At 34.3% G+C, this 17,023-nt stretch overlaps 1 protein-coding gene across 2 annotated transcripts in view; it reads right to left on the bottom strand.

The window, feature by feature from the left end:
* GABRA2 (gamma-aminobutyric acid type A receptor subunit alpha2) overlaps positions 1-17,023 on the bottom strand; it is a 124,416-nt gene that overhangs the window by 33,647 nt on the left and 73,746 nt on the right. For both annotated transcript variants that reach the window (XM_084797283.1, XM_084797284.1), the window contains exons 5-8: positions 16,353-16,573; positions 14,671-14,753; positions 9,404-9,547; positions 7,911-8,063 (exon numbers count right to left, since the gene is read on the bottom strand). In XM_084797283.1, the coding sequence (XP_084653409.1) occupies positions 7,911-8,063; positions 9,404-9,547; positions 14,671-14,753; positions 16,353-16,573 (601 nt within the window). The remainder of the gene's footprint in view (positions 1-7,910; positions 8,064-9,403; positions 9,548-14,670; positions 14,754-16,352; positions 16,574-17,023) is intronic.

The raw sequence follows: 17,023 nt of genomic DNA, 5'->3' as shown, positions 1-17,023 counted from the left end.
GATGTTAAACAGGCCAATAGTTAGTAAGAGTGAAGCAAATGCAATGGCAATGACTTAAGTTGAACTCAATTTCCTTCTTTGAATTGGATTTTAATACTTGTATTGAAGGAAATTTGCTGCTTGAATTGACTTAAATTGTACTTCCGAACTAAAACTGAATTCACACTATTGCACTCCACCCAAATAAAGGACTGTCAATGATTCAGGCACTCTCAAAACAAAACAACGGATACAAACAAACAAATGAAAACCCTGTATATCAGATGTCAAAGAGGTTGAATTCCAGCCCAGAGCTAGTGTTTCCAGATCTCCAGAGTTTATGGTTCCTCAGAGATGCTGTCTCACAAAGTAACTACTGTCACTCTAACTCAAATGAGGTGGCTTCATGTTACATGTGTGTTGATATAAAGAAGAAAGTTGTGTCAGAAACCACTGCAGATACATTGCATTTATCCTGTGCCAGAATCACAGTAATTCTGTGAAAGCATGTAGATGAGGGTGTTGTATAATGCTGTTCCCCTAAGATCATCTCTAAGGACAAATTATTACTAGCATAGTTTTATGAATAGATTAAATTAAAATACAGAGGAGCTTAGAAACCTCCCAGAAGTCACTCAGTAATAACAACAGGGCAGGCCTGTGCAAGATGCTATGTATTCTAAAGAGTAAGCACTCCTCGTCACTTTGCAAGCCTCATAGCAACAACTATGAATCTTAGCTTTGACAAAATATACTGGCAAATAATGTAATATGTAAACGACCCCAAAATAATATAGTACATATTTACTCAGCAAGGCAATTTCTCAGATCTTCTGGTTGTAAGTTTAGGTTAAGTGGAAAACTAAAGATTATTGGGAAGAGCTCTGTGAGGTGCATTTATTTGGCCAAGGGCATTGGGCAGGCTGTTGGTGAACTACCTTTACAAAAAAAGGTAGCTCTGTGCGCTCAAGGCATTGTATTTGGGTTATGTGCTATGAAAGTCATTTAGCCAACTGAATCCGTAGTACTAGGGAGGAAAATACGCAATCCAAATATTTCCTTTGGAGTTTGGTTTTATATTTACTCAAAATTTACATGACACACTGAAAATTCTTTGAATCTGGGTTGTGGAAATGGCTCAGTCATTAAAAGCAAGCATGGTTATCTGAATTTGGATCGATCAAAGCAATACAAGGGCCAGAAACAATGGCATAGCATCTATAATGTAGCATACTGTCATAAGAGGCAAAGAGACTGTCTCAAGCAAGGTGGAAGGGCAAGGACAGCACTCAAAGGATTTGCATTCCCAAACATATATTCACACATAATTACACACCTAACAGCATTAACAAGCACACGCTGACAAACAAAAAAAACCATACATACACATAGACTCAGCACATCCTCTCTCACACACATAAACACAAATACATTGAATTTTATGTAATTAGCCATTTTAATTTTATGTTTTGCACTAACACCTATACCCAATGGATCTCTTTATTCCATTTTAGTCTTTAAAGAAGCTCTCTCTATATAATACAAATTTAAAATTTCAAGGGCAATAATTCCATACATATATCTAACACTAACAATTATCTAGATGTAAGTAAAAAGCAGTATCATATTTCTTTCATAATTCTTTCTTATTCACATAAAGCTCTAAGAAATGTCAACATCTGAAAGCACCCCTCAATACTTTCACATAAAAAAAATTGCTGTACTATGAAGTGATGTCTGTGTACTATGAAGGCACGGTTCAACCTCGAGGGCCTTGAAAGCATAGCACCTAAGGGAAGAGGTTGGAAGTTTCCTCAAGTACCTTCCTACATTAACAAGAAGGAGCAAAAGCTTCCTCACAAAGGCAACCGTGTTTGGCTTTGTCCAACGATCTCTCTTAAGCCTCTGGAACAGTACTGACCAGTACTGACTAATACTGACCATACACGCCAGCAGCAAACAGTGAAAGAAGGATGGGGTGTGGGAGAGAAGTGTTGAAGCTCAGTGCAGCATTTTACGTCCTTCACGTGTCTCTGTGTACATATATCCTGCAGAGTTATATTAATCACAAAGAACAACTTTTAGAATTTTTGCCAAGAATGCTTTTACCATTTAACAGCATCCGTTTGTAAGAAAATTGCTTTTAGTATTTACATCTATACATAAATATTGAAAATTATACATTATTTGGTCTCTCTTGTCTGCCTGTCTTCTGTCTCTCATGTGTGCATTTGTGTGTGTGTGTGTGTGTGTGTGTGTGTGTGTGTGTGTGTGTGTGTGTGTTGGTACATACGTTTATATAGGTGTGCATGCATATATGCGCATGTGTGTGGAGGTCAAAATTAGGTGATATATCATGAAGATTTCCTATTTTTAAATTTTCCAAACGTGTGTGTATGTGTGTGTGGGTTTGTTTGTTTGTGTGTGTGCATGTGCATGCCAGTGCCATGGCGGCCCTGTAAAGGTCAGAGGTCAACTTGCAGGAGCTCTATTCTTTCCTGTGTCTTGTGATAAACTTCAGGTGTTGAGGCTTGACAGCCAGTGCCCTTACGCTCTGAGCCATCTCCCTGCACTTCTTCTCATTTTTTTTGGAGATAGGATCCCTTGCTGGCCTTGCGCCTGCTAATTAAGGCCTTCTGCTGGTGTTGGAAAGCCTAAGGGACCCTGTTGTTTCTGCTTCTCCAGAGCTGGGATTAACAATGCCATCATGCCTATGTTGCTTCCACCCACCCCACACATGAGTTCTGGGATTTGAACTCAGGTCCTCTATGTGTGTTTGGCAACCATTCTGTTGACATTTAGCCTTTCCAAGCTCCTATAGTTTTGCTTTTTAATTTTATATTTCACATTTAGCGCCAACCATTTAAAATATTTGTATGCTTTATTGTCATTTTATATAGTATATTATATATATAGATGTACTCATCACATTTCTACTTAAATGGATATTTTGTACATGTTTCCTGTAAAATCTTCATGTTTTTATGCCATGTTTTATGTTTTATGCCATGAAAACCTTATACAGACATTAATAAAATGTAATTTTCATTATAATCTCTAGTGAACAAATAAAGTATTATTTATTTTATACAATATATTATATGATTATAAAAATTTCTGTGGTGTGTCTAATCTATCCTACAAGTTCTCTTTTCCATTAATATATAGTTATTCTACATAAACATTACCAATGTCTGTTCTTTGAAAGTCATGCAACCTTACTTTTGAAGTCATTAACATGAGTATTTCTGGAAACATGTCTGTTTATAATCCAGTAGTTCTCAAAGCTGAAAATACATACCTCAGTATCTTAATTCTGAGAAATATCTGGTGTTCAAATTCAACATTCATTTATTCTGTCATGAAGAAGGCTGATACTAAATCCAGGAAACCTTGATTGAATTAACAATTAGATCCATTTGGTACTAAAATTTTCTCTATTTGAAGTGTATGGTTATTCACTTAACTTACTTATTTTAAATCTGTTGAAAGTTTTTAAAGTTAATTTGATTTTTTCTAGAAATCTATCCCATTGATATTACCTAATTTGTTGGTGTAGACTTGTCATTTAATTTTCATGTGGTCTGTTTACATTCTATAAAGTCAATATATATATGCTTAATTGCAAAACTAAACTATCTGGTCTTCAACACCATCAGAGACTTGAGAAGGAATAAAATTGATTTGCTAAGTATTCAGGGTATGCAGTTTAGCAGCTCCCCAAATGTGAATTGCTTCTTAAACTTCCCACATCTTTATTTTTAAAGAGTTTTTTTTGTGGTTATTGTGGTTATTATTAACTTTAATTTTGTATTTTTATGTTTATGTGAGTATAATTCTCTTTTATCTTTGTTAATATAAGCATGAATTGCTATGAATTTTCCTATGAGAACTATTTTCACTGCATTCTACAATTATGATTAAGCCTTGCTACACTGTTTGCAGATTATTGTCTCTATGCATACTCTGACTTCCTAAGTGGCTTACTGCTTGTACAGCTGGTTCCTTGACTGTTTCATTCCCACATATTTTCAGTTTTCTTGCTAATATTATTGATATATTTTAAAAAATATACTTGGAATGATTTCAACGACTTTGCTGGTTTGAGAAGAGATTTGTAGCTCAAAATCTCATCTGTACTGTATAATATTCCATGTGTACTTGACAAAAGTTCATAACTGTTTCTGTAGAATAGTGATTTCTTTTATTTTCTCTATCTTTTCAGTGTGCATTTTATTATTCTGCATTTTTAGTATTTCATATTACTTTCGGAATCTTTGCCCATGTCTTTGTTCATGTTGTTTCCATTTCTGAAATGTTCTTCTATTTTTTAACATACCCTTGCTTTATAAATATCCTCTTTATAGTTTTATTCCTGGATAGTTTATGTGGTTTTGTTTCACTCTTTTGTACTTACAATAACTACTGATTTTTAGAATGGAATATATTCTTCCTCTTATTGTGTATAAATATACAGTGAGTTTAACATCAGGGAATTCTTCACTGTTGTAAGTCATGTATTACATCCCCTTTATTTGGTATCCATCCGTCATATCATGTAGAACAATGGTTCCTATTTGCTATACATTTGGTATCCTTATTTGGTATAAATTCATCATTGTCATGTGGTTCCTAGCCCTTTGTCAGGAGCAATGAGCATCTACTTTCCAGATGGTGAGTGACACATGTTCAAATCTAAGTGTGATGAGATTTGATTGGTGTCATTATCTATACACATTTACAAAGCACCAAAAGAGAAAGGTTGGAAGTCTGCTTCTTGTTGAACTCTGTCATGCACTACAAGAGTGACACTATGGGCATTAATAGACTATAGCTAATCTAATTTTTCACATACTTACACAATATATTGAACAAAGTATGTGTTTGGAAAATAATCAACTTATAAACCATATTGTGTAAACAACTTCAATGGTTTCTAACACAATAGAATTAATGATCGCATGTAATAGTGTTACAAAGAAAACATAATTGACCTTATATAAACATATACTAACAATTTTAAGCTACAGTTGATTCTGTATATAAATCTTGATATAAATGTCATCCTTAAAATTTTTTACACAAATACAAGTAGGTATACACATCAAAAGTAAAAATGCCTCTCCATTTTCTTTCCTTGGCCTTTTATTTCTTTAAAGTTTGATTTAATTTTTACACAGTGTATTTTGATCATGTTATTTGCCCTCCCACAGCTCTTCCCAGATCTTCCTCACCTTAATACACACTCAACATCATGCTTCCTCCCCTTTTCCCAGGCCTGTCTCTCAAAAAGGAGAAACAACCACAAACAAAAATCAAAATTGGTTTTCAAAAAACAGAAAGAAGGGAAGGAAGAAAGGGAGGAAGAGGAGGAGCAGGAGGACCATTCTATGGAGTGTTCAGAGGTTTCTACATCTCACTACACTGCTCCCACGTTCTCCTAACTAATTTATCGTATATATAAATTCTAGATCCATGAATTCTGTTGCCAGTTACCCAATGATTCCCATGCAAAGCAACAAGCCCTGCCATTCATTTGTATTCTGTATACTGCAACCATTCACCCAACTGGACCAAACGCTGATATTACCAGTAACTTCAAAACTAAATCTACATAACCTAAATTACACTCATTTTCCTAACTTTTCTATGCTGCTCATTTTGCTTTTGTTATGGACAACATTATTCACTTAAATAAATAAAGAAAACTTATCTTAAATGTTATCTTATATTTTACTTTCTCTACAATCTTGATGCATATTTATCTAGACCCCTGGACCTTTTCCCTAACAAACATTCATTTTTATTCTTTTTTTCCTGTTCATTCTTTATTAATAACATCATTTTATTCTGCTAGAATACTTAAACATCTCTCTAAGTTTGCCCCATGCCTCTTGTTATTTCTTATATCTCAGCTGCTATAACAGTACCATTTTTCTAATTTACAAATAATATATTAATAATCATAAAAATGATAACTTTAAACAATATAAACACATTTTAGAGATCTGCCATGAAACATAATGTTTATAACTAACAATGTTGTATGATATGGATAACTTCTGCGAAGAAAACGGAACTTATATTAAGTGCCCAAACACTCATAGGAATGAGAAAAAAGTTCAGAGGAAGGAAAAAGGTAATGAGCATTGCATTTCATGTACATACTTTATTTGTATGTACTCACTGAGTGATGTGTATTAGTTATATATTGCTTTATATGTGTCAATAATACTTAGCAAAGCAGTTATCAAAATAACATGTATAGCATATATTGAATAGCAAGCATTTTTTTCCTGAGGATTTCACCAATATCATGACATCAGAGCACTGTAACAGCCTGCCTTTTCTGCAGCTGAAGATTCATCCTACTAAGATGAACGGTAATGCCCTTCTCCTTAAGGCTTCTAACTATATCTCTGTCTTATCTCCACTGTCAGTCACTGAAACAGTCATCACCAAACACACTGTGTCTCTTCGTTCCTTAACGTTACTGAACATTCCGTTCTCCTTGACCATGATTTTGCCAAGCCCATCTGTTCAAGTCATTCCTACTCACTTTAAGACATATTTCAAATATTAAATCACCATCTTACTCATTGACTGCAACTTAAGAGAATAACCGTTCAGGTTTCTATATCAGTATGCTATGCCACTGGAGGAAAACCTTCATCCTACATTGTAACTGTCCTTTAGATATCTTCTTCTGTCTACAAATCAACCACCTGGATGCAGGCGATATATTTTGTGTGTGTTTTTCTTTCCTAGTTACTGGGCCAGTACTGAAAGTAATTTCTCAACAACACTTTCACAAATGATTAAGAGTGCCCCATACACAAAAGACACGAAGATAATCTGTTTGTTATAGAATTTGCTCAGCCTTTCCTTTTTCTCTTGTTTTGTTTTTGTTTCTTTCTCTTTTCTTTTCTTTCTTTCTTTCTTTCTTTCTTTCTTTCTTTCTTTTTGAGACAGGATTTTTGTGTAGCCTTTGCTGTCCTTGACTTGCTTTGTTACCCAGGTTGGTCTGGAACTTATAATGATCCCCCCTGCCTCTGTTTTCCTTAGTGCTGGGAATAAAGGCTTATGCCACCACTCCCTGATATGCTTAGCCTTTTCTATGCTAGAAGGAAAAAGTCATCAAATTCTCCTGCACTGTTTTAAGACCTTGAATTTTAAGTGGTCTTGGTGCTGTGCACCTGCAATCTTAGCCCTAAGGACACTGCAGCCAGTCTCAGTTACAAGGTAGAACAATGCTGCAAAGGGCAGGAGGCGGTTATATCAAATATACTACATAAGTGAGTGACTTCCTCTGTCTCTCATGTAAAATGCATAGATTACATTTCTTCATTTCAAAATAAAACCAAAATAAATATAGAAAGCCTAAAAGTGTGATATTCTCTACTTTAAATTTGAAAATTCCATTACCAGTGTTTATTTAAGAAAATCAAATGTGCCAATGGAGGTAAAGAAAGTCTAGCTCAATATTTTTCTTGTTTTTGAACTGAAAGCACCAATTTTCTTCATTAAAAAGAGAGAAAAATAATGTAAGAGATGTGTAAACATAATATTCTCCCATTCCAAATTAAAGTCTCAAAAAAGAAAAAAAAAGCCCACACCTTCCTCTGTTAGCATAGAGATGAATGTTAAAATGCAGGGTGATTAAATAAAAAATAATAATATAAAAAACTTTTTAAAAGCCCAAATAACTAATTGTAGTTCCAACATATTTGAATAATTTATTCACTTACTAACCATGCGGTACTGATTACAGTTTACAGCTCTGTGCCTCTGTTTTCTCATATATAAACCAGAACCAACATTTTCTGCACTACACATCACAAGGCACTGACTGATGTGACAAGCATCAAGAAAGAGAAACTTTGGGAAGCACACTTTGAACAAAATGTGCTGTACTGCAGGCGTTCACTCACCAAACACGGTTCTTGCAGGAACAGATTCTCTGTTAAGCCAGAATGACACTTGGGAGAGAATGACAGTCATGATGCAAGGCAGATAGGTCTGAATCACAAAATACCCAATTTTTCTTTTCAAGTGGAAATGAGCTGTCATTACAGTATATTCACCTGGAAGGAGAATTTAAGAAGCTTAAGGAACTGTAATTGTCAATAGTCAGAACAATTTGGAGATGGAAGGGATTAGAAGAATAGTCCCTGATAAAAAAAAGAAAAAAAAAAAAAAAGAAAAAGAAAGGATCATAGGGGAGGGAAATAAGGGGAAATTGGGAGGGAGGGAAGAATGGGAGGATACAAGGGATGGGATAACCATTGAGATGTAACAAGAATAAATTAATAAAGGAGAAAAAAATGTAAAAAAAAAAAAAAAAAGAATTGCAACCAGATAAACTGGGCACAGAAATCAGCATTTGAATTATGCAATAACCTTATGTCAACAATATTGTCTTGATGGCTCTATTGAGAGTCAAGTTATAAGTGTATGAGTCCTTTTCTGTACTCTCTGTTGTATTCTACGACCCGTTTTCCTATGCTTGTCATTTCTTCACAGATTTGATTACTAAATACTGAAATCAAAAAAAAAAAAAAGAAAGAAAGGATCACATACATTTCATGAAAACTAGAAATGCTTCATTAGAGCAAGAATATTTAAAAAAGAATTAGAGAGTATCAACAGTTTTGCACTGCTATGCTTTTTTCTTTGTCATGCCCACTCCCCAGCATCAATCTAAAGACTCCCCCAGTAGATGATCATACTGGCTGCTGCAGTGATTGATTTACCACCATCCTTCCTGGATCTCTAAGCACAGGTACCACGTCTCATCCTTGACACTCCTCTTTCAGCCAGCTTTTCTACTTTTAATTATGTCACCATTTCTGACTGTCTCTTGGCTTTATGCCCGCTGCAATTTGCTTCGGTCAGTTTTGTCTACTTCTTATACCTACCTTCTTTTATTTTTTTTTCTCTCTCTCCCATGATTTTAATTATTGCCAGGTGTTAGATAATTGGTCTACACAGCTGCCTTTTTCTTCACTGAGGACAGCCTCAGATAAAGGGTAGGACAATCATAAAATATCCACAATGAGAGAAAAAGTGATAAAACAAGATAAATTATTATCCCTACTCTGAAAATAAATGCTAAAGTTGACTGATTTGAGAAGACAAATAATTTTGAATGTGTAGTGTCTTTGTTTTAAGACATGGTTTCTAAAACATGCTCATATATATGAATCTCCTTGGAATCTTGTTAGAAGGCAGAACCTGCTTCAGTTAAAAGAGTGGCCTAAGATTATGAATGTCTCAAAAGCTACCAGGAAATTTGTGTCACTAGTCTATAGAACCCAAGGCTAAAGTGTTTTTAGTCACTGATACATTTTTCAATGATTTTATGCTAGTACTCTTTTTTGGGGGGCGGGAGGAGCATGAGATTTATTTTTTTAATGTTACTAACCTGTGCTGGATTTAATTGTCTCCTTCCCAATTGACTGGCCCAGAAGATCATACTGATTTAACCTAGAGCCATCAGGAGCAACCTGAACGGAGTCAGAAGCATTGTAAGTCCAAATATAAGTAACTTCTGAGGTTGTGTAGGCATCTGTGAGGAACAAGGAACAAATTTTCAAAGCACTTGAATGAGAACTATTGAATGAGAACACTAACAGAATGATCTACAATTTAAATTCAATAGAATCCCCACTTCCTCACAAGTTAACATTTAATGATCACAGATTTAGAGGAAAATAATCATTTGAATCTTTAAGATTAAAAGTATATGGATGAAGAGGAGCAGGATGGCCAATCATGTACATGGAAATATTTTCTTTAATACCACTTTAAGAAGTGATGAGTAAATTTCTCTTTAGAGACAGTAAAAGTCACTGTTTCCCAAGATGGTTATAACACTCCCCAGGTCCTAAAGTAGCAGATGTAGATGTTGTGAAAACAAGAAGTGAAGGTGTCACACAGGTTATTTTGAAATAGTGACCACTCATGAAGTCAAAATTATAATCCAAAATATTTGGTTTTCTAAACATAAACTTATTGAGTTAAGAGATAATGATTGTAGTTATGAATGAAAGAACTTAATTAGGACAGTGAGAACTAATGTAGACATTAAAAATCAGAATATTATATAGTACCATCACATTATAAATGCATTTTTCCAACATATCCACTTATAAGCTAACTAATGAACACCAATGTACTTGTGTAGATTCCAGTTAAGGATTAACAGAAAGAGGAAACATAACCTCATTGTATTTGACTAAAGATGAAAAATATTAGAAGTAAGTTACCTCTGGAGTTAAACAGAAGTCTCATTTCTGGCATTAGTAATTTTCTATGCTGATATTTCCTTTGCCCTTTGGTGTCCTGTTTTGGACCAGGTGAGATTCCTTTCCCCACTACCCAAACCCCAATTCTGGGAGTCACATCACAATTGTTAATAAAGATAAAGAAAATTCCTGCTCTACTGCCAAGCTTTGGAGAACCTATTTATACTGTTGTTTATAGGGCTGCTTGTGAGACACAACAACATGATAGTGACATTCTTAACCCGGAAAGAAAACAGGACCAGTTTTTTCCTAGCATTAACCCTGCCTTCTGCTCCTCATGACATTTGAAACTATGTTTCTTTGTTCTGTGTAAATTTTTGCATATAATACCAGGGTACTAAGGTGGTCCTCCTACTGAACTCAAGCTAAGGTCTGTGACCAAAATTTATTTCTATTCAAGTAATCAGGTGCAACACAGCAGATGTTAGTATGTAAGCTTGTCGTTAGATTTATGGTCTCTTAACTGCTGTATGGCAGTTTCTGAATATTGCTACTAATAATATCAGTGAAATATTCCTTATACTTATACATAGATTTATGCATCCTCAAATAAATTATGTTATATAAAACATTTTTTGAAATAGGATTCTAAAAATTGGTGTAGATATACATACATATTTATGGATGTGTTTGTACATATTTTCATAGAGGAATATTTATATATTTGCACACGTAAATTCCAGTCTTTCTAGAGTCTAAATTGCAAACTAACTAATTTCAATTAAATAATCACTTGTGATGCCACTGTAAACATTAAATTATAAGTTAGCAATGTAGTTAACTAAGCACTCATTTGTAGATTATCAAATGGCTTGCTTGGTTTGTTTCCCCGCATTCACAACCATACTGGTTCTTTTTATGACAGCATTTCCAATGCTGCACAGCTTTAAAAAAAATCAAACAATCATTGTTAGAAACTTCATATTACCTTAGACATGAAGATCTATAAAACTGAGATATTATTTTTACAAATTATGAGACATAGATGGAAAAAGGCCATCTCTGATTCATTTCTGAAAATGTTCTCAATTCATTCCTGTTAAACTAACAATTAAGCCAACTGTGTAAATTACATTAAATCTGCATATCTGATAACAGTCCAAGAACATGTAATAGAAAATGGATGGTCCTCTATATGTCTACTAAAAAGCATTTATGGCATCTCTTTCATTAATAATCAATACGGCCTCCCTTTGAATATTGTTTAGTTTAATGAGAGGAGAATAAATATGTAATGCTGTGCATCTCAGAGGCATTCCCTTGTGCTCAGACGCACGGGTGAGCCAGGAGGCCAGCATGATACTTATCAATAAAGTATAAAACAAGAAGAGAGGGTAGGCATGTGGGTCAGCAATTAAGAGCAGGTATCACTCCTGAAAAGGACTAGTGTTTAATTCTCAGCACCCATTCTGGATGGCCTAACAGATCCTTGAAACTCCATCTCCAGATGACCCAATGACTTCTTTGGCTTCTGTAAGCATCTGCACTCATGTGCATTTACCATCACACACACACACACACACACACACACACACACACACACACACACACACTTTAAAATAAAGGAAAACATTTTTCAAAAAAGAGGGAATTTGCTTTTAAAATTTCCACATAAATCCCACTTTGAAGGAAGGATTTCATATAGCGATTCTAATTTATTCTTACAGTCTATGTTAAATTCTACTCTGTATTATGCACATTTATAATCACTGATTTAATACTTGGTAATCAATAACTGTATTTCCAAATCATTTTAAACTATCAACTTTTATACAAAAATGTAAGTTTTCAGTTTTTTATTTTCTTTTTATTTTATTTATGCTTATTTCATTAATTTATTCAGGTTACATTTCAATTGTTATCCCATCACTTGTATCCTCCCATTCCTCTCTCCCTCCCTCTTTCACCGTATTCCCCTCCCCTAGGTCTGTGACAGAAGGGGAACCTCCTCCCCCACTATATGGTCACAGCCTATCAAGTCTCATCCTGGTAGCCTGCTTATCCTTTCTCTGAGTGCCACCAGGCCTCCCCACCAAGGGGAAGTAGTCAAATATATGGAACCAATGTTCATTTCAGAGTCAGTCTCCAAGTTTTCAGTTTTTAAGGCTAATGTACAGAATAGCACTATACTTACATTCAGGAAGTTTCAAGTCAAATGAAACATTAAAAATATAAAGACGTAAGATGGTTGGAGCAAGACAAGAATGAATTTTGAAATGCACAAGTACACAAAGGATGCTTTTTTATTTGGGGAAAATGGTAAAGTTCCAGGATTTCAATTCTTTTAGGGTGGCAGTGCTTCTAAAAGAGAGTAAGAAATAACTAGAAGATAACGTCATTGTGGCTTCTGCCAAATTTTTTCTGTGCCAGTATGTTAAGGTTGCTCCCTCACTCCACACTGCCGTCCATACTGCTAGCACAGATGCTGCAAGCACAGATGCTGCAAGCACTTGCTGCACACAAAGATAAACACAAGAATGAATAAACTGCCTCCTCAATGTGTCAGAATATGAACCTCAAAAAAGCAAACTAAAAGTAATAATTACATAGAAAATGAGTAAGGAACAAAAAACTGTATGTTAACCACATGCATTCGGCACTGAACAAACTACACTAATCTTAGGCATCAAATATCCCATGACTTTGTAGCTGCACTCTCTGAAGCTTTTAATTTGAGATCAACTACTTCCAAACAAATGGATTTCATTTTCAGTATTGAGGCATCTTGCCACTGACGTCTGATGTCATAGTAACAATACCTCATCTACTGAAAACACTGTCCTTCCTATATCATTACAGCATCTTGCATAAATTCCTTTTGATGCCAAGACTTTTCAAGTTTCTCTTTAATGTCACTTATGCAATGCAAATGAGTTTCTCTGCTGCATCTGTTCTGGTTTTCTCAACACTGTGTTTACGTTGTATAACATGATTGACTATCTTAAATAATATTGGAAGGAAGGCAAGTTTTGAAGTTCCCATGACAATTAAGGGGGGGGGGGCGAAGGCTTGTGGTTAAGTCCAGAGGATGCTTTCAAAGAAAAATTGAGAACTGAGGGTACACGAAGCAAACAAGCCAGAACCTCTCCACAAAATGGTCCCCCTCAAAACAGTAGAGGAATCTCTATTATCTCGGCGGCCATTCTGTTTTCACTGAGTTTGTACATTCTGAGAAGATACACTCTTCCTCAATCAGTAATATATTTGATCAGTTTAGAAATGGGAATTTCTATTTACCAAGAAAAAGAAGAGCCTTTTCAGAATACACAAAAATTATATGTCAGAAAGAGCACAGTATCTAAAGAGGTCAGAGAAGAAGGCCTGCGCAGACAGAAGGCTGCCACCTAACTGCACTGAAAAGCTAATCCTGAACCTGCAGGGATTGACCTGTGGGCCCAGACATGTGTTCTGACTTTGCCCTTTCCATTTTTCCGTAGTGTGAATGCTTCTGCATGATGTATAAGATACAGCCTAGTGACCTAGAGAATGTCCAGAGGCACAGAAACTTTTATAAATATTCCATGTGCACATAAGATACTGGTACATAACCTGCCAAAGCTGTCACCTTCATTAAATATATATATATATATATATATATATATATATATATATATATATATATATATATATGGAGAAAAAGGACTTTTTCCATCAGGTCAGTGGAAGATAGACCACTGCACAGGCTTCATCTCTTTCTCTGACCTTTGTAACAGGCCAATGGGGAACAAGTAGCAGAATTTGTCATATATTATTCGCTCTAAGATGAAAAATAATTTATTTTGCATTAACATACTAGCACAAGGAGAAAATGTGAATAAGTTATAGATCTGGCTCTACAACAGCTGATTTAGTTTTATGCACCAACTTAAACATAGGATTTTTAAATTAATAAGAAGAAGAGATATCTGTTGTGGCTTGTTTTCTCTCCAGATATCTCTGCCTCATATTTGACCACATCCCCTGAATGGGGAGACCTGGTGGCACTCAGAGGAAGGACAGCAGGTTACCAAGAAGAGACTTGATACCCTATGAGCATATACAGGGGGAGGAAGTCCCCCTCAGGAACAGTCATAGGGGAGGGGAGTAAGGGGAAAATGGGAGGGAGGGAGGAATGGGAGGATATAAGGGAGGGGATAACCACTGAGATGTAATATGAATAAATTAATAATAATAAAAAGAGATGATGATTTAAATTCTGAAAAAAAATCAGAAAGGTTTAAAATACTTGAGTGAACAATAGGACATTCCAATCAGCTCTTTGAGGGCAATTACTATAGCTTTCTCTGCTGTATTCTATTAGCATCCTATGAAGCATCCCATAATATGATGTTGCCAACTGATGACTTTATTGATTTTAAGCATGTAGTTTTGTGCTTATACTTACAGCTTCCAAACTTTAATGGGCATGAGTGAGCATCCATTGGAAAATCCTCCAAGTGCATTGGACATTCAGCTTGAACTGTAAGCCTAGAAGCCAAAATTCCATTCTTGATTTAAGAACATTTTTATAGTCAAGATAAATCACTTGGTACTGTTTTTTAAAATAGAATTAGAGCATTAAATTAGGTTTGAAAAGGTTTAAACACAATAATAATAAAATATATATGTATTTGAAAAATAGTTTGCTATGAACATCACTGTCAATATTCAATAGCTGAAGACATTTAATGCTCTATTTTAGAAAGGATAATATTTTTTCATCAACTCATCAATTATAGAGAAAAGTTGATGTGTTACATTAATATATGTTTCCCTAAAGTTATGCAATTTTCTAATATCTTGTGTTTATATAGGTAGATGTGTGTTTAGAAAAAGATACAAGTATCGATAGATTGATATTTCTCCTAAAAATACATTGCTTACATGAATTTCTTGCTATAATATGGATACAAATTCATGAATGTCAAAAATATATTTTTATATTTGAATATAATATAGTAAAGGGTAATCATATAAAATCTGTTGCGAAGAACACTTCCTATTATTTCCCTTTCATATAAAAGCAAAGTAAATAAACAGGATCTAAAGTGAGTTGAAGAGAAAGTCTGTTCTAAATGAGCTGAGAAATGGGTGGTCTTCGGACAACTCTGGCATAAGCTTCAAACAGGATTTGATTAGACCCCTCCGTAACTGTTGCTAACGTAATGTAATCTCGATACCTTAATCTACAGGTGTAAATAGTTTAAGCATAAAGTCATTAAGGTTGTAATATCTAAGCTTTATAGGTCAAAAACAGGAAAAAGAATAACACACTGCTCCTATTGCATTACAGGCAATAGCCATCTAGAAATCAGTCCTCAATTCTCAGTTAAAGCACTTTACTCCATAAAATCTACTACTTAACATTTTATATGATGTTCTAAGAAATCAAATGCATAGGCAATGATGTCTGAATGTATACACAACAGATGGCAGTACCCTATTATTCAATTCCTTCATTAAACATTAACTTTTAATTCTACATTATCTTGCTAGGTTTAAACATGTTTGGTTATTATGTAATAAAGTTAACTTATTTTAAAATATTCATGAGAATGCCTAAAATGTAATTGTAAGTATCAACAACTACACATATTTCTATATTTTCAAAAAAGGATGAACTTCATGAAATTGGTGTTATGATTATTTTTAATCACAAAATAATAATTTCACATGTTTTAAGCTAACCAATTTACTTAATACATAAAATTATAATAATATGAATTAAAATACGTTCTTAAAATCACTTAATATTGGATAAGCTACTGGCTTGGATACAGAAAAGCAAATTACATGCTTTTACAAACAAATTATGGTCACATAGTAAAACATTTTAAATTAAAATATAATTAAAATGTGAAGAATGTAAAAATATCAATTTTAACATCTAAGAGAATATTGAAACTTAAAAATGAAATTTATTTTAAACACATCTTACTTATATGCTCACGTTTTAATGAAACAGAACATGAGTGATTTAGTAGTTTTAGGAAAATATTCCACTTGAGCTAATATTTAATCGTGCATTCCCTAGCTTTTAAAAGCACGACTTCCTAGGGCCATTTGCAACGTATCATACCAACATACCTCATGGTGTATAGCAGTGTTCCGTCATCCTGGATTCGAAGCAGCTTGTTTGGCATGGTCATATTATGAGCCACTGACTTTTTTCCATTGTGAAAGAAGGTATCTGGAGTCCATATTTTGCTCGCCATTAAATTGTTAAGTCGAAGTATATTCATAGGACCTTTAAATTTTAAACGTTCATCTTTCCATTTTTGTCGAAAGAAAACATCTATTGTATATTCCTAAAACATAAAATTACAATTCCTTTTAAAACAGTAAATATTTTAGAAATAATAAAACTCTATAAAAGTTAAAGAGAGAGTGTATTCTGAATAGTTTACAAAAACTGTATTGAGAAATGTGCATATTCATAAAGGTTAGGTCTTTAGGTTATCAAGAAATATTGCTTCTTACACTGTTGTAGACTGTGTCTGTTTACATAATTAGCTCTCTGTTCTTGAGAAAAAGAGAACAACTTTTATTTTCTCTTTCCCCTCTCAGTTGAACACTCTTTCAAAATACCTGCTTTAGGTGGTGCATCACTTAAGGGCAGTGCCTGGGTTGCATGCATAAGTATTAGATTATTCCAAGAGTGATTGAGAAGGTGGCTTTCCAGTAGCATGAATAAGTAAGCAATAAATAAATAAATAAATAAATAAATAAACAAGAAAAAGAAACAGCTATTTAATGTA

Source organism: Acomys minous, assembly GCF_964271855.1.
Source record: "Acomys minous genome assembly, chromosome: 10".
Classification (NCBI taxonomy): domain Eukaryota; kingdom Metazoa; phylum Chordata; class Mammalia; order Rodentia; family Muridae; genus Acomys; species Acomys minous.
This window is presented reverse-complemented; position numbering and strand designations above follow the sequence as displayed.